The following is an 18,944-nucleotide window of genomic DNA, read 5'->3' on the forward strand; positions in this document are numbered from 1 at the left end:
TTCAAATGTTAAGGTTGGTTCGCATTTTAACGCATATATATAGACATTTGATCTGATTATTAAATATATAAAAAAAAATGGAAACAGGAAAATCTTATCCTTGACGTGGTTAATCTAGTTATTACTCCGTACAATACTCGATATTTAGTTAATGTTTTGTGTACCTTAATCAATTCCGTAACAAGTTAATTAGGCTCTGTTTGGCAAACCTAGCTGAAAAGCTATAAGCTAGGAGCTGATAGCTGAAAAAGAGCTGAAAGCTGAAAAGCTATAAGTTCGGAGCTGATCGAAAATTGAAGAGCTGTTATGATTGAAAGTGTTTGGTAAAATTAGCTTTTTGATAAGCTGATAAATATAAAAAGACTAAAAAGGACATCTTCATAAAATTTATGTAGTGCAAATCTGGCCATAATAACATCAATTTGGGTCTCCTCACTAAACTGCGGCATTTTAGCAAGTATTTCCATCTCTTATTCAATACTCCAAACGACCTCTCAATACAATTTCGAAGAGAAGAATGTGCACGATTGAATGCTTCTTGAGCATTAGTTGGTGGCTCTTGTTCAATTTGAGATTGAAGCCATAATAATAATAATAATAATAATAATAATAATAATAATAATAATAATAATGATGATGATGATGATTAGCTAAAGTTTCAACGTAATTGTTTAGCCGGAAGCAAGACTAAGGAAGGGATAGATTGACGTGAAAGTTGGGATAGGGGAAGAGAAAGAGTTTTAATTCATTAGGTTAAAATATGTCATTACTTTAAAATAATAAGGGTAAAGATGGAAAAAAAGTTAGGAAGCTAGTAGATTATTTTGAAACGCTACCTAAAGTAGCGTTTCAAAATAAGCTTTTATTTTAAGCTAGGAGCTTATTTTGGGAACATTACCAAATAGAGCTTATAGTTTATTAGTAGCTTAAAATAAGCTATAAGCTCCTAGCTTAGCGTTGCCAAACAGAGCCTTAGAATTAAGTAATCAAAGCTTCCTAATGTTTGATAACATTATGAATTTTATAACACTCTTCCCAACTGGTAGACGGTTCCTTTTTCCCCAGATCGATGAAGAAGGGAGACGTCAGTTTATTCTTCCGAAGAACCGGAAGTAACAATTAACAATAAATAAGAATGTTAACTACCATATAGCGTGATGGCATCTCGATTACCATTTCAAATGGGTGAAGATAGTATAGAAAAGATACTCCGTAGTATTTTGTAAAGAATTTTGAACAAAAACAATAAATAACAATGTGTTAAAAAAAAAAAACAATAAATAACAATTAATAAGCATAGATAATGCCAAAAGGGCCAATAATAACAATAACATTTCATATGGGCTGTCAAGTAATACGAGTGGATGGGAGTTTCTTTGTTGAGTGCCATTGGGCTCTCTCATGCTCAGAGTGCTAGAAGTTAGCCCTCAAGTTTTCTTCCACCTTGAGTTTGATATCCCATAATGGATCTGTTCGGTAAATGGTTGTTAGCTGATTGAGTTAATTAGAGAGCATAACTATTTGATAACATTAGTTGACAGTATAAAGGTGTTTGGTAAATTAATTGTTTGCTGATAGTTCTTTGGTATAATTTCTTTTCTCAAAAAATTAATTGAAAAAAGTTGCTATTTTGAGTAGCTTTTTGAATTTTAGCATTTTGAAGTTATAAAATGCTAATTAATCAAACACTTATATTAATTTTTTAACTAAGTCAAACAATTAATAATGATCAAATAAGCTAAAATTAGCTTGATAAGTTAAATATTCTACCAAACAGGGCGAATGTCTTTCCAGTTTGGTGGCATGCAAGAAACTTGTGATTGTCAACTAATTGCCTAAGATGCCTCAAAGTAGTGGTATCTGATACAGTAAATACGGAGGTATTCGTACCGTACAGTATCGAGTGTGGCATATTTGAGCCCGAGATCCTCTAACAATGGGTCGGGAGTCTCCGGTCAAATAACCTGAGTGTAAAGTAGTTGAAAAGTCCCCATCTTAGTAATAAATCCGCTATTTATAGTGAGAGAAAGGGAACAAAGGTTCGGGCCTCCGGCATGCTCGACAGTGGTAGGCATGCAAGGGCTAAGCTCGGGGGCCGGAGGATATCGTGACGCGTGGGGCTATATTCCTGACGACGCCTCGCTACACGTGGATTCGGATGCTTAGGCGCCCGACCCTAATCGATCGGGCTACCTAGCGGTTGGGGTAACGAACGGGCAATCCGCAATGAGGTGGATCGGAGTCCGTATGGTCGGGAAGTCCCGCACGTCTAATGCCGGTCGATTTGGGAACAACGCGGGCCAAGAGTTAGCTACCTATCGCGATACCGACAGTAGAGCAGGAGGGGTCGGGGTAATATCCCTATCAATATCATTCTCGTCATTGACATCCATATGTAGGCTTATAGCATAGGTAAGCATTTCTATGATCCCCTCTCGTGCTGTATATTCAATTTTGTTAATTCATTCTAGATTTGACAGCGCATTCCTAGTTATTGGATCATTACCTCGTACAAGTACAACTCTTTTATTTTTTTTTGGAGTTATAAAAACATAAATTAATGTTTTGGTTCTTGCCTCTTGGGCGACGATTTTCCCTAAGCAAACCATTCGGTTCCTACGATGATTTTCCCTCTTGAAATTTGCGCCCACCAAGTCTCTACTTTGTGTGTTAAATTTCTCAAGTTGTCCACTGTTAATTCACCAAAAAAAAAGTTGGATTCTTGGAGCCTTAGAGGTTCCTGGAACCAATCCTTGCACAAATTTTCTTGCCGAAGAAAAGCGAGAGGAACAAGAAACTTGTAAGTTGGACGTTAGATTCATAATTAGATACACGTTTATTTTGCTTTGATTCCATCACTTTCATATTTTGTTTTGACAGTGATAATGAATTCCGAGCTTGAGAAAAACGGCGAATCATTTGGTTGTTCGGAAAACCTCAGGATGCAGATTAAGGATGCCGGCGCCGGCGCCGGCGCCGGGTGCGAGTCCGCAAGAATAGGAGACCGGCTGTCGCGCCTGATGACTGAAATGATGGCTGCCCAAGGCGAAATCCTCGGCCTGGAAGCGCAGCTGGCCGCCGCCGCCGCGGTGGAAACTGCTCTCACCAAAGAGAAGCTCAAGTCGGAAAAACTCGAGAGGATCGTGGACGAGCTGAAGGAGACTAATCTTCACTTGAGAGCGGCGGCCACGAACCGGGAGGAGGAGATGCAGAATCTGGAGAAATCGCTGGCGGAGAAGGACGCCCTGGTGGAGAGATTAAACCTGGAACTTGGGCACACAAAGGAGCTCAAAATCGAGGAGATGAAGAAATTGAAAGAAGAGATGGAACTGCAAGAAACCCAGAACCGGGACCAGAGCCGCTACATCAGTTTACTGGAGACGGAGGTGAAGCAATTAATGGGGGAATCCGGCAAAGCCCGCGACCAAGTCGCAACTCTGAACCACAACATCGGGAAGTTAAAAGCAGAAGTAGACGAAATCAAAAGCCAGGCCGATAGGGTTCTTGAAGCTCAAGTCGAGAACGCGTTGCTGAAAGTGGAGCTCCATAAATGGCGATCAAAAGCCGCCGCCGCAGAAGAACGATCCAAGAGCTCCATAAATCGTGGTCTTCAGCTAGCCGCCTCATCACACCACCAAACCAGCAGCAGGAACAGGTTTCTGCTAGAATCTGAACACAAGAAACAAGGGAAAATCGACGACATTGGGACCCTTCTCCAATATGATCACATTGGTGGGAGCCATGCAGTCCATTCCAAAACCCACTTTACCATATACTTCCATGCCTATTTGTTTCATTAGATGGTAGTATGGTACCATACTATGCCTACAAAACAAAAGCAAGTGGTCCTTTGGAAATTCATCAATTTCCTTCAAACTTCTATTCTTCCCTATATACATTATCCTACAATATATTGTGCTATCTTGCCTGTCTTCAATCTCTGATGTTTGCTGGGCAACCAACTCAAATGTTGACACTTTTTGAACCCTAGCTTAATTATCTACCTACTACTTCTCCACATGCATATGCAATCATACTATGTTTTGTATGATATCTTATTTTGAAGCTCTGATCTCTACTTGTTGGATACTGCTATTTAATTTTCTCCTTACCTTCAATTCGATGGTTCATGGATATATTGTTTAATTTGCTACATATTTTGTAGTGAATTTGTCTACCTTTTACAATTTCTGTACCTTTTTAATTTGGTTTAGATTAGAAGTTTACTTTAGAGAATTTAGTAGTTATCGACTTACCGTTTGTCTTTAGAATGCACCTAGTAATAGTATAAAGTACACTGAACAACAATATTAAGTGCATCTAACGTTATCATTAATTGCACCGAATGTGAAACTTAATTATACTAAGAGTAAATACCCAAAATGGTCTATCGACTATAGCTAAATTCACAAATTGGTCCTCAACTTTCAATTTCAACCAATTAAGTCCTTAACTTTGTAATTTTAACACAATTTGGTCCTCTGTCTATTTGACCGTTTGTTGACCGTGATCGACGATCTCCAGAAGAACATTCAGCTTCGTCGGAGCACGTGTAGGCCTCCAGGATGACGTTGCACCGGTTCGGAAACACGTCGTCTTCTTCGCTCTGGTACGAACTCAACTACATTGAATCCAAAGGGAGGATGAAGAAAGGCGACCGAATTTGGTAGATTGCTTTCGGCAGTGGATTCGAATGTAACAGTGCGGTCTGGAAATGCAACTAGAACCTTAAAAAACCGATGATGGACCATGAAAGTACATATATATCCTCAAAAATCACAGTCAACAAACGGTCAAATAGACAGAGGACCAAATTGTGTTAAAATTACAAAGTTAAGGACTTAATTGGTTGAAATTGAAAGTTAAAGACCAATTTGTGAATTTAGCTATAGTCGAGGGACCATTTTGGGTATTTACTCTTATACTAACGTCGTTCACCTTTAACTTTATGGTTTAATTTCTTTTAGTTGGCTTAAGGGTTCACTTTTCACTATATAGGAGTTTAAATATTTTTGGTTTAGCTTTACATTTAGTATTTTAGATTTTTCAACAAATGTATTGTGCAGGTTTAATTTACTTGACTTATTTACAAAAATGTCACAGTTCTTTACAAGTAGTATCTGTTCTATACTTTCTCAAACTCTTTCAGTCCAAAGAATCAATGCTCCCACCATGGGGGTTCAATCCTATGACCACACATTCGGAATAGAAACAGAGGTGCTATCACATAGATTATGATCAGTTAGATATTTTTCAATTTATGACTCTAATTGGTTCATATTCTTTCTTAGGGTCGCGTTCGGGTGCAAACTGGCCTTAAAGTGTGAACCTGCGAACTACTGAAGGATTGCACGGAAACTACTACATGATTACACTGCACCGGACACGATTGAACTGCATAGTCCTCTCCTCTAGATATGTATGTTTGGAAGACCGTTGCGGTGCAATCCTTTAATAGTTTGTTGGTTTACAGGTTAAGGTTGGTACGCATTTTAACGCTTATATATATACTAGTTTTTTTACGCGCATTGCGCGATTGAGATAATGCCCAATGTTTTTTTTTTAAAAAATAAGTACTATAAAATATATCAATGCAAGATTATATTGGAATTGTTCATGCATAGATAATTGAATGTTGAATTTGCATAAATGGGTATGGTTGAAACCAAATACGAAAAATAAGGGAGAGCAAATAAAAATTAGGGCATAAAATATTAAATATATACTAATATTGAAGAGCTAACTGCTGATTGCCAAACAAGGACATTGCGAGATAGTTTCTCACTTTAATTTGTTGTGTGATTTGAATACTCTTTTTGTCAATAAATCTCCCAAGTAGTTAATATGATTGGCTTAATTATACTTTTTATTTTTATTTTTTTATAACAATTATTATTATTATTATTATTATTATTATTATTATTATTATTATTATTATTATTATTATTATGAAATATATTATACCTTTAGGTCATTTTACATGTTAATCTAAACGGGGGCTAATTTCTTCAAATATCTTTTTACCAATTGTTGATATAATTCGCTGGTCAAATCCGCTAACGCTAACCGCTAACTGCTGATTATCAAACAAGGATATTGCGATGTAGTTCTCACTTCAATTTGTTGTGTGATTTGAATACTCTCTTTGTCAACAAATCCCTCAAGTAGTTAATATGGCTGGCTTTATTATTTATTTTTTTTTTTAATTTTTTCATGGTATTTAGTAAAATCCTTGGTAAATAAATATATAGCATTATTTTGTATTATAACTTTGATATTTAATTAAAAAATAGTGCACAAAAAAGATAATAGAAAATGTAGTGAATATAATTAATTGATTAATTTGAATGTAAAGAAGTTTTACTTTGGAGAAAAATAAATTAAAGACAATATAACTAATGAAATTATTTCTCTTATTTAATTTATTGAAACATTGTACACAAATAATTTTAAATTAAAGAAATGCATATGTATTATTTTTTGTTGTAGCTACTAAATTATTGATTATTATTATATAGTTTAATAAGAATAAAATAGAGTACTAATTATGCCAACTTTAATTTAATTGGGATGGAGTTCGAACCTGAGACCTTTCTTATTAAAATAAATGAGTAAGTTAACGGTGAACTAACAGAAACTAACGGAAAAGATAATATTTAACAGAAAAGTTAACGAATAATCATATTCATTAAGGATAAATTAGGAAATCTCAAGAAAAAATTAAAATCTGATCAATCTGAGCCCTTCATTTGATTAAAAAATTTGACCGCCATTTTTTCTACCCATTAGAGGCTTAACTCTCTTGGGCTCTTATTAGTATACTAGTTTTTTACGCGCATTGCGCGATTGGGATAATGCCCAATGCTTTTTTTTTTAATAAGTACTTTAAAGTATATTAATGCAGGATTATATTGAAATTGTTCATGCATAGATAATTGAAGGTTGAATTTGCGTATTTAAATAGGTAATTCTTCTCCCAGAGTTCCCAACCCCAAGGGACCCCCCCCCCCCCCCCCCACACTCTGACCCGACAAAGCATTGTGGGAAGTTGTAAATCACGGTGACTCAATGGTTCAGCAGACAGGGCCAAATGCTGATACACACAAGGAATCTGCACACTTTGGACATAATTCCTGCACTGCCGCCGCCGAAGTTCAAACCTTGGTCTCTTCTCCCAAATACTACCCACTAAACCATTGAGCTAAGCCCGTGCGGGTTAAATAGGTAATTCTAAATTTACAAATGCAAGATAATATAGTCAAGATTGATTATAATTGTCAATAAAATAATTGTATAGGTATGGTTGAAACCAAATACGGGACATAAGGGAGAACAAATAAAAACTAGGGCATAAAATATTAAATATATACTAATATTGTTTGAGGAGATTCCGACATTAGGATTTGTGGTTAAGTTCTATTAAGACTTTAATATTAGAATTAGATTAATGATGTAGTTATAATTCTATATTAGACTTTAATATTAGAATTAGACTAACGGTGAATTAACGGAAAAGTTAAATGGATAATCATATAATTAAGGATAAATTAGAAAATCTTAAAAGAAAAAAAAAATTAAAACCTGAACAATATGAACCATTCATTTGATTTAATAATTTGGCGGTCATTTTTTCTACCCAATGTTAATAATTAAATAAATTCGCTGGTCAAATCCGCTAACGCTAACCGCTAACTGCTGATTGTCAAACAAGGACATTGCAAGGTAGTTCTCACTTCAATTTGTTGTGTGATTTGAATACTCTCTTTGTCACAAAATCTCTCAAGTAGTTAATATGGTTGGCTTTATTAATTATATTTTTTAAATTTTTTCATGGTATTAATAAAATACTTGGTAAATAAATATATAGCATTATTTTGTATTATAACTTTAATATTTAATTAAAAAAATAGTGCACAAAAAAGATAATAGATAATGTAGTGAATATAATCAATTGATGAATTTGAATGTAAAAATTTTTACATTTGAGAAAAATAAAGACAATATAACTAATGAAAATATTTCTTTTAATTAATTTATTAATAATTAATAATTTTTTTTTCACTGAATAAAGACATTGTAAGGATAATGTAACGAATATAATTAATTAATAAATTTGAATATAAAGAATTTTTATATTGAAGAAAAATAAAGACAATATAACTAATAAAAATTATTTCTCTTATTTAATTTATTGATAATGAATATTTTTTTTTTTGAATAAAGGCATTGTGGACACATAATTCTAAATTAAAGAAATGCATATGTATTATTTTTAGTTGTAACTACTAAATTATTATTTATATAATTTAATAAGAGTAAAATAGAGTACTAATTATGCCAACTTTGATTTGGATGAGGTTCGAACCTAAAACCTTTTTTTTTATTATTGAAATCAATGAGTAAGTTAACGGTGAACTAACGGCAATTCTTAAAATTTTAACGGAATTAGTAACGGTGTGTGGGTATTTTAAGAAATTTTAGTGTAAAATTTAAATCTGATCAATCTTTTAATCAATCTGAGTCATTCATTTGATTAAAATCTGTGACCGCCATTTTTTCTACCCGTTATAGGCCTAACTCTCTTGGGCTCTTATTAGTATATATATATATATATATATATATATATATATATATATATATATATATATATATATATTTGATCTGATTATTTTATTAAATATATAAAATAATGGAAAGAGGAAAATCTTATCCTTGATGTGGTTAATCTATTTATTACTCCGTACAATACTCGACATTTAATTAATGCATGTACCTTAAATCTTAATCAAGTCGGTAACAAATTAATTGGATCGATCAAGCGAAATAAGTAATCAAAGCTCCCTAATGTTTGACAGCATTATGAATTTTATAACACTTTAACTCGTTAAACTTAATAAATAGATTAATTTTGTTTCAAAAACATAAATAGGTAGATAAATTTAAAATTTTATTATGAATTATTAACAATTAACAATAAATAACAATGCCAACTACCATGTAGTGTGAAATTATGTTTATCATTCTAAATGGATAGTCATAAATTCGAACTTTAACGGTGAGGCTTAGATTATTTGATCTAAAAATATTTGAGATAGTATATAACATATACTACTTTGTAAATAATTATAAGTATTTTAAAAATAATAAATAACGATGTGTTTAAAAAAAACAATTAATAAGCATAGATAATGGCAAAAGGGCCAATAACAATAACATTTCATATATATGGGCGGTCAAGTAATACGAGTGGATGGGAATTTCTTTGTTGAGTGCCATTGGGCTCTCTCATGCTCAGAGTGCTTGAAGTTGGCAAATTATACCGTGCACCAGGGTGCACAGTGCATTGTACGTCCTGGTCCAAAACGTCGTCGTTTTGACTTTTTTCACTTTACGCGTGTCTGCTGTTAAAAAAAAAATTCATGTTTCGAATGTACATAATTGTATAATAGAAATTAGAAAACACAGAATTTTATACCTGAAAACACATAATTTTTATAGCCGGGTTGGACTTCCATTTGGAAGGTTGTGAGTTCGAGCCTCAGTGGAGACGTTATTAGCTCTTTGTGTTTCAGTAGGTTGAGAAAGTATATGAATAGATACTACATTGTAATAGAGCCAGTAGCATTCAAAAAACAAAACGATGTGCCCTCAAGTTTTCTTCCACTTTGAGTGTCAATAGTTATTGCGTGGACTGGGGTCCACATAGCTGTGTAGATTATGGTAAAAAACGATATCATTTTGTATAAATTTTATTTTTCACGCGACTCATAGTGACATACATTTTTATAACTCATAATGTACATTACTCTAAAGCCTCCAGAAGTTTCATTATTTTAACACATAATGTACATTATTCTAACATATAATGTACATTTATAATGTACGATATTCTGACACATAAGAGCATCTACATCAATGCATATTTCACAGTTTTTAAGGTTAAAAGTGCCAACATGGAGGAGAGAGGGGTGAAGAGAGAAACATTTTGCTCTTCTTGCAAGTGAAGAGTTATTTCTCTTCCCAAGACATGGATGAGAGAGGGGTGGAGAGAGAAGCATTCTGTTTCTGTCAGTTTGCAGCATTCCTTTTGCCTTTTATTATTTTTTTTTTCTTTTTATTCCCAACCTTCCCTCACATTCTCTTTCCTAATCACTCTTACATTCTCCCCCTAATATTCCCAAGTGATAATGTTGCGCTAAAGTACCTTATTCTAACTCATAAAATTTAACGACGTCATTTTAAACTGTGGTCCACAAAATAATTTTCCCTTGGGTTTGATACCCCATAATGTCTTTCCAGTTTGGCGGCAATTAAGAAACTTGTGATTGTCAACTAATTGCCTAAGAGCATCGATATCGGATAAATTTTTACAAGGTTTTTTAGAGTAAATTACACTTTTAGTCCTATGACTATAGGGGGCGTGTTAATTTTGGTACTTGACTTTCAAAATTAACAATTTAGTCCTCTAACTATACGATTTCTAACACATTTGGTCCTTCCGGTCAAATTTGGCCGGAAACGTAAACCTTTTAAAATTATTTATTCATGGGGGCAAAATGGTCCTTTCGAGTCACTTTCTCCTTCTTCCTTGCACCGCTGGCTGGAAACGGAAGAACTGATACAGATTTTTTTATTTTTGTCGTCCAAATGTCGTGTTGGCTTGGGCGGCACATTTTATCCACAACCACAAAGCAGCAGTATGAAGTTTCTGTTAACTAATTGACAAAACAACTTTGCAGTCATCCACTAACTCCATCGTCTTCCTCTGCGGTAGCAAGAACCAGAGAAATTTGGGGCATTTTTGCTCTGGAGATATATTGACAGCATCACAATAAAATTAGCATTTTTGCTCTTCACTGCATGTGGTTATTCAAATCTCTTCTTAGTATTACATATTGCAATGTTTTCATTTAAAAAAAAAAAAAAAAAAAAAAAAAACCCCTAAAATTGAGATTTCAATCTCTGTTGCCAATAAGATAGAAATTTGGGGATTGAAATAGAAATCATAAATATGATTTCATGTTGCCAAATGTTTGGAAATGCTGAGGAATGATTCTGCTAAGATGAGTTGAAGGTGACCATGTATCCATCGTCGTTCACCACTCATGGCTTCTCCGAGGGCCAGAGGATGCTGATTTTTGGTCTTAACTATGCTTCTAACAAAGCCATCTCTGTCGTGGCCCCGCCCTCTGGCAAGCTCGCACCACCAGCGGCCCTATACAGCATCGTTGCAAATTGTTGGACCCATTTTTGTTAACTAGCACCTGTCATTGCTGCAAAGGAAGAAGAACGAAGAAGGAGGAGAAGGGAGAAGAAGAACATGAAAGGATCATTTTGCCCCCACGTATATTTAATTAAAAATTGGTTACGTTTTTCCGGCCAAATTTGACCGGTGATTTGGCCGAGAGGACTAAATGTGTTAAAAATTACATAGTTACTGGACTAAATTGTTAGTTTTGAAAGTCAAGTACTGAAATTTACACGCCCCCTATAGTCATATGACCAAAAGTGTAATTTGCTCAGGTTTTTTATGTTACAATTAGGAGAGAGAGAGAGAGTGAGTGGAGTAAAAAAAGGAAAGAAAACGAAAAAAGAAAACAAAAAGTGATGAATCTGAAACAAAAGCAGATAAAAAAATTTAAAAGTTGATAGCTGTAGACACAGAACATTTGAAGCCGACAAATAAGCTGGTTCATATGTTTTGGGTCTCGTTTGATGAAATTGGGCTAATTATTGATTTATTTGGATTAGTTAAATTGGTCAAATTGTCCGAATTAAATATAAATTAAATAGTAGTAGACTCAGATTATAAGGATGGACTGATCCATATTTGGCCCAACAAGAAAATATTTAAATTAATTATTTAATTTAAATATGTAATAAGATATTCATATATTTAAATTAATTAATTAAATAAATTATTTAATTTGAATATGTGATAAGGTTATGAACCTGGATACAATGGTGGCTAGATACATTGTGGACATGCTCAGAACCGGCCCTGGCCTATAGCATAGGTAATCATTTCTATGATCCCCTCTTGTGCATATTTAATTGAAAAATACTATATGTAATCTCATTTTCTATTCTTAATTTTTATTTTTATACACAAAATTTGGATGTAGACATTTGTATTGTGGCTCACATGCAAAAAAGTAACAGAGTAAAATTTAAGAAGTAAGATTTGAGAGTTCATAGAGTAGAACTCTATTCAATTTGCAACTTAGGCACCTGCTAGGCACCTCTATCCGCAACTTATGCACCATCGTGCCGCATCCGTCCGCAACTTAGGCACCATCGTGCCGCAACTTAAGTACCATCGTGCCGCATTCGTCCGCAACTTAGACACCATCGTACTACATCCGTTCAATTTTTCCAGTGATCATAAGAACCACTTTGTCTTCCATGGTATAGTTATGCCATCCACCTTGCAAGGTGGAACATGATAGAAAAAATACACAATTTATATAATGAATGTTCATAATTTACCTACTGAATGTTCACAATTCAAATTGTGAACATTTAGTCGGTAAATTGTAACATTTATTATATAAAATTGTAAATATTTAATATGTAAATTGTGGATATTTAGTATAGAAAAATTGTAAACATTCAAATATGTAAATTGTAAAGATCCAGTATATAAATTGTGTATTTTTAGATCTGGGTCCACTAAATAATTTGCCGTCCTCCCTGAGTTGCAGAAGAACTTCCTAACTTCTTCAATTATGACGTTCTTTAAAAAAAAAAAAGGTTCAATTATGACGTTATTTTGAGTTTGAGGTTAGGATAGTTATGCTGTGCATCCCTATGCACCATGCATGGTGCATACGGATGCCAAAACGACGTCGTTTTATTAAAAAATGCGCGTCTCTCCTTTAAAAAAAATTCAGGTTCGATTCCCAGCAACAACATTATATTGTTCATTCATTCTGGAATTTTAGTTCATAGATTATAGAATTATAGTTCATTGATTATGGAATTATAGTTCATCGATTATGGAATTGTAGTTCATCGATTCTGAAATTTTAGTTTATAGATTATGGGATTTTAGTTCATTCATTCTGGAATTTTTAGTTCATAGATTAGATTATGGAATTATAGTTCATAGAGTATGGAATTATAGTTCATATTTGTTGCCAGGAATCGAACCTAATTTTTTTTTTTAAAGGGGAGACGCACATTTTATTAAAACGACGTCGTTTTTGCATTCGTATGCACCATGCATGGTGCATACGGATGCACAACATAATTTGCCTTGAGGTTATGAGCGGGTCTGCTCAAGCTTCTGCGTCAATTGGTTTACCTTCTTCATTAATTTGCCCAAAATATGTTATTCTATGGCTGAGCTAATAATTGATCACTCGGTCGGTTTCTGAGCTTCTGGAGATGAGACCGGATTTTTTATCCTAACAAGTTGATTGAATTAAACCAAACACAGGGCGTGTTTAATTCTAGCAGATTTGGCAGCGCATTCATAGTTGGATTTATCATATCATTACCTCGTACAAGTAGAACTCTTTTGTTTTTTTTGGAGTTGTAAGAAAAGGACCTCATAAATTATAAACGGTTCACCAGAAGAAGAAGTTAATGTTTTGGTTCTTGCCTCTTGGCCACGATTTTCCCTAGGCAAACCATTCGTTTCTTACAATGATTTCCCTCTTGAAATTTACGCCCACCAAGTCTCTACTTCCCTACTTTGTGTGTTAAATTTCTCAAGTCCTTCCCATTCTGTAAAATCACCCCCCAAAAAAAAAACTTGGATTCTTGGAGCCTTAGAGGTTCCTAGAACCAATCCGTGCACATTTTCTTGTAGAAATTTGTAAGTGACAATGAATTTCGAGGTTGAGAAAAGCGGCGAATCTTTTGGTCGCTGTTCGGATAACCTCAGGATGCAGATTAAGGATTCCGCCGCCGCCGGCTGCGAGTCCGCAAGAATCGGAGACCGGCTGTCGCGCCTGATGACTGAGATGACGGCCGCACAAGGCGAAATCCTCGGCCTGGAAGCGCAGCTGGCCGCCGCCGCTGCGGTGGAAACTGCTCTCACCAAAGAGAAGATCAAGTCGGAAAAACTCGAGAGGATCGTGGACGAGCTGAAGGAGACTAATCTACAGTTGAGAGCGGCGGCCACGAACCGGGAGGAGGAGATCCAGAATCTGGAGAAATCGCTGGTGGAGAAAGACGCCCTGGTGGAGAGATTAAACCTGGAACTTGGACACACAAAGGAGCTCAACATCGCGGAAATGAAGAAATTGAAAGAACAAATGGAACTGCAAGAAACCCAGAACCGGGACCAGAGCCGCTACATCAGTTTACTGGAGACGGAGGTGAAGCAATTAATGGGGGAATCCGGCAAAGCCCGCGACGAAGTCGCAACTCTGAACCACAACATCGCGAAGTTAAAAGCAGAACTAGATGAAATCAAAAGTCAGGCCGATAGGATTCTGGAAGCTGAGGTCGAGAACGCGTTGCTGAAAGTGGAGCTCCATAAATGGCGATCAAAAGCCGCCGCCGCAGAAGCCGCAGAAGAACGATACAAGAGCGAGATATTCGCCCTCAATCGTGCTCTTCAGCTAGCCGCCTCATCACACCAACAACCCAGCAGCAGGAACAGGTTTCTGGTAGAATCTGAACACAAGAAACAAGGGAAAATCGACGACATTAACAATGTCACGATTTCAAGAAAGGAATACGAGGAGAAAGTAGGGAAATTGGAGAGAGAGTTGATGACAGCTACGAATAAAATCAGGGAGATGAGGACAAGGGCGGAGCAGGCTATAAGCAGGGCGGAGGCGGCGGAGAAGGCTAAAGCAGAGCTTGAGGATAAGATAAAGCGAAGAAAGGAAAAGGAGAAACAAAAAAAGGAAATCTTTAAGAATTTGAGGGAGCAAATCGATTCCTCCTCCATAGAAGCAGCAGAAAGTCCAGATTTCGCAGTGATAAACACTCCAGCAATTCAAACTCTGAGTAATGTTCTCGAAATCCCATTATAGATACTCAAAGCTCCCATCCAATCTTTATTGTTTCCTATTATACATACTATGAGATCAGAGTTTCATTTCTCCCTAATGTTCTATCGAGTGGGGTGTGAACGCTAGATTGAAGATTCAATCTCTTGGGAGAAGAGTTTCATTCCTCCCTAACTTCCAATTAATAAAGTATACCAATTGTTTGCAGGGGAAATAAAGGGAGAAAATAAATATTCAAATTTTATTTTTAATGTTAATATGTGGTGCTAGGCAGTGCCTCACCTCATTGTCATTGTTCTTACTATTGTTATTATTATTGTGTTCTAGAAGTTTTAATATTTAAGTGAGTTTATCGTGTAATAAAATTTTAGTTACGTTCATCTATATTATCATGTATTTTCTTATATTTATTTTGTTAAATGAAGTGGTAATACTCTTGTAATGTATTTTATTTTTTGAATAAAATGAAAGGTTCCATTGTGTTATTTATCTTGTATGCGTGTGATTGTCTCATCCTCATTCATGCGAAGCTCTTTGAATTCTGACTGGACCAGTTGCAGTTTTGACTGTTTTACCGATGTAGTTCCTTCGTAAGTAGAGTCAAGAGTCTCCCAAGCACCTTTAGCTGAAGGAATACCTGCAACAATTGAGAACTGGCTTTCATGCATAAGAGAATAAATTGTGTCTAAAGCCATATCATTGTTTCCAGCGTTGGTTATCTCTGTTTGAGTCCACTCAGTCTCAGGCTTAGATATTTCTGTTCCGTCAGTGCTGGAACTGGGTTTGGTGGGATGTGTCCAACCTGCCACCACAGATCGCCACATGGCTTCACCTTGAGCTTTTAGATGCGTACGGGTGCGAGCCTTCCAATATGCGTAGTTGTCGCTAGTCAACTGGGGAATGACTTTAGTTCGATCCATTCTATAACATTTAACACCCCGGGAGATCAAACAAATAGGCAATAAACAGATAAATAAAAAGAGCCGCTGAAGAGATGAGTTCAAGAGGCACGAATTCCCCATATCGTTAGACTAATAAATTAAGTCTACAGGCTCTGATACCAATTGAAATTGCACCGTGACACTTGAAAACCAAAAGCAATGTATTTTTACTTGTTATTTAAGTTATGCACCAGTTACGTTCATTAATTAAACTCGTTTAAGCAAGTGTAAATAATAACTGCAGAAAGCATAAAGTAATGTAAAAACACAAAGTAATTGTTACGCAGTTCGGAGCTCCTTCTCCTACGTCTGCGGGGCAACCCACGTCAGCCCAATCCACTATAGATGTTCACCAAAAGGAGTATTACAAGAGGTAAATATAGATGGCCTCCAGCCTTTACCACTACCACTCTTTCTAACACCTATCCAGGATTGACACACGAATACCCGAACAATCTTCACAAGATACTTCAGCAATACCACGTACTAATCATGTAGTACAGATTAAATATTCTTAAGAATTAAACATAGAACATATTAAAAATAGGAAGCTTTGTAAATCAGATGTGTGCTCAGTATATTAATCTCAAAAATCAGCAATGTCATTCTTTCGAACAGCATCCTTTTATAGCAGATATTGAGCTTCATTTTGTGATCCTTAAATGTAGCCTTTTTCCTTGTTCGAATAAACCTCAGCCACGTTCTTTTTATTTCTTTGAAATTTTCATACGTAGACTTCATTCTCCAAGACATACCATCCACACATTTAAATATCACATGGTCCAAAATAGAATTAACTCTAACAACTCTAATGAAATTCTTTAATTAAAAACTAATAAAGCTACTACTAAATAAAATAGCCAATAAGTTTAATGTGTAAATAATTTTACACTGATGGTGAGTCTCCCGAACGTCACAGTACAGTGTCTCACGAGTCATTGTCCATAAAATGGATTGAATCAAGATGTAAATGTAATATTTATATTAGAAAATATAATATTACTTATGAACAAGTTTATTATTACTTATAAGTGAAATTAAAGTGTAATACTTACTACTTTTAAAAAAAAGTGTAATAATTACTTATTTTCGTCTTTGCTCTTCGACTATTCAACTTTCTATTCGGCCGCCGCCTCCGTGAAGCAAGTGGAACGGAGGTGGTGTCCAATCGTCTTTCCCCTGCCGCTATCTCCACTGTAGACAATGTCCGCCTTTATTGTCTTCTCTGCTTTCACCATTTTTTCTTTCATTCTCCGCCTTCGCACGGTTATTTCTCTTTACTTTGTTTTACTGGTTTAATTTTGTTGGCCATTTCTGTATTTTTCTCTCGTTGTTTTGACGAGCTACTTCCTCTCGTTTACTTGGCGAGTTCTTTTTTCGTAAAGCGTGAAACAATATAACTGGGCATGGCGTATGTAAATCTATCCTGGGTGACAAATATGACAATGAAAAAGATACTCTTCTGAACTATGATATGCAGTTCTGTCCGATGGAGATATTGTCAACGAAAAGAAGAATGAAAATAGATACTCAGGTGGTGCGCAAGACTATTCCCCCCAGTGTCAATCTTGTGTACGTTTGACCAAATCATTAAAGAAGCTTTAAGTTCTTCCAAAGAATCCAACTTCAAAATTTTGAAACAGTCTGCGACTCAAGTTTTCTTTAGCATTGCTCTGGAAGTTGTTTTTATGTCTGACTGTAAAGAATGTTTAATCATTCCATCGATCTTTATTGTAAACGTTTCAGCCTATGATTAATTAATTAGATTCTTTATTGTCAAAAAACAAAAAAAAAAAAAGTGTAATACTTATAACAAAAAATGTGATACTTTTAAAGAAATAAAAATAAAACAAAAAATAATAATTAAAAACTAATTAATAATAAAACAACAATAACAATAAATTTTAAAAATATTTTAGAGTTAAAGTAAATAGCACAAAATACTTACCCTTATAAGTCAGGCATTCACAAGTAATCAGTTAAGACGACACAAATAAGTTATCTTAACACCTTTCTGTAACCATTTAATCAAATTAGTTAACACAATCAACTATAAGTTAATTCTCAAACACCCATATAAAATCTTAGATTCTTCATTACACTTCAAGCAATGATTTAATTTCACGAGTCTTGTGATGAGTTAATTATATTCTTCAATAAAAGAAACCATTGTGCTCATCCTTAGGGGTGTCATGAGGGCCCGCTCGTCCCACTGTGGACTTTTTATTTACAAGCTGGCCCACGAAGTCCGCATGCTAGGATTATGCAACTCTAACCTACCTCATGCAGCGGCAGGCCAACTTCTAATTTTTTTAAAAATTATTATATATATTATTATTCTATATTCTAATAATTTAACTTAAATACTACCCCCGTATTAGATTTTTTTTGTGTGTTTATAAATTAAAATTTTTTAATTTTAATGTTTAGAAATGATACTGCTAATTATACGCAAGCAATATAAAATAAACTCGAGACCAATCGAAGCAAGTAGAGATTTTATTGATCACGGTGAAGGCCCTAAGTACAATCTACTTGGTTGCTCTGAGTACCGACTGACTGCGGTCGGGATTCTCTAGTAACAACCTATCGATCGTCCAAAAGTCCCCCACACTGTAGCTACTGTGGGTATTTATAGCCGTTATGCCGGGGACAGGGTTCCAGCCGTTCGGCATGTCCTCCACGTAGCCACCACGTGTCATCCTCCCGGGTGCCCTGCCTGTCGATGTAGAGAGCCGCCACGTGTCCTTCGTCAGCTCTCTCGCCAAAGGGCTACCGCTCGGTGGTTGACATCGTCGTTCGGGCAACTCCCGGTCGGACCCCGACCAGGTTCTTCACAAGGAGCCCGACCTGTTACCTGCAAAGACAAAGAGAAAAGGACAAAGGCTTCTCGGTCGTGGTGAAGCTATGTCGGTCGGGATATTCCCTACCAAGAGCCCCCCAGCCCGGGCCTTTTTGATCGTCCGGGAAAAAATGGGTCGGGATGAAGAAGCCCAACCGTCGGCCACTAAACCGACCGGCCAGCTGTCATTCC

At 35.6% G+C, this 18,944-nt stretch overlaps 1 protein-coding gene across 3 annotated transcripts in view; it reads left to right on the forward strand.

The window, feature by feature from the left end:
* Positions 1-15,305, forward strand: part of LOC109193486 (keratin, type II cytoskeletal 7-like) — a 29,674-nt gene extending 14,369 nt beyond the window's left edge. The window contains exons 1-2 of one of the 3 annotated variants that reach the window (XM_019344324.1): positions 2,470-2,800; positions 13,892-15,305. In XM_019344324.1, coding sequence (XP_019199869.1) covers positions 2,622-2,800; positions 13,892-14,993 — 1,281 coding nt within the window. In that variant the 5' untranslated portion in view covers positions 2,470-2,621 and the 3' untranslated portion in view covers positions 14,994-15,305. Of the gene's footprint in view, positions 1-2,469; positions 4,042-13,891 lie in introns of those variants that run through there. The other 2 variants (XM_019344325.1, XM_019344326.1) reach the window with 2 other exon arrangements.
* Positions 15,306-18,944: the final 3,639 nt, after the last annotated feature.

The sequence above is a fragment of the Ipomoea nil genome, unplaced genomic scaffold (genome assembly GCF_001879475.1).
Source record: "Ipomoea nil cultivar Tokyo-kokei standard unplaced genomic scaffold, Asagao_1.1 scaffold1895, whole genome shotgun sequence".
Lineage (NCBI taxonomy): Eukaryota > Viridiplantae > Streptophyta > Magnoliopsida > Solanales > Convolvulaceae > Ipomoea > Ipomoea nil.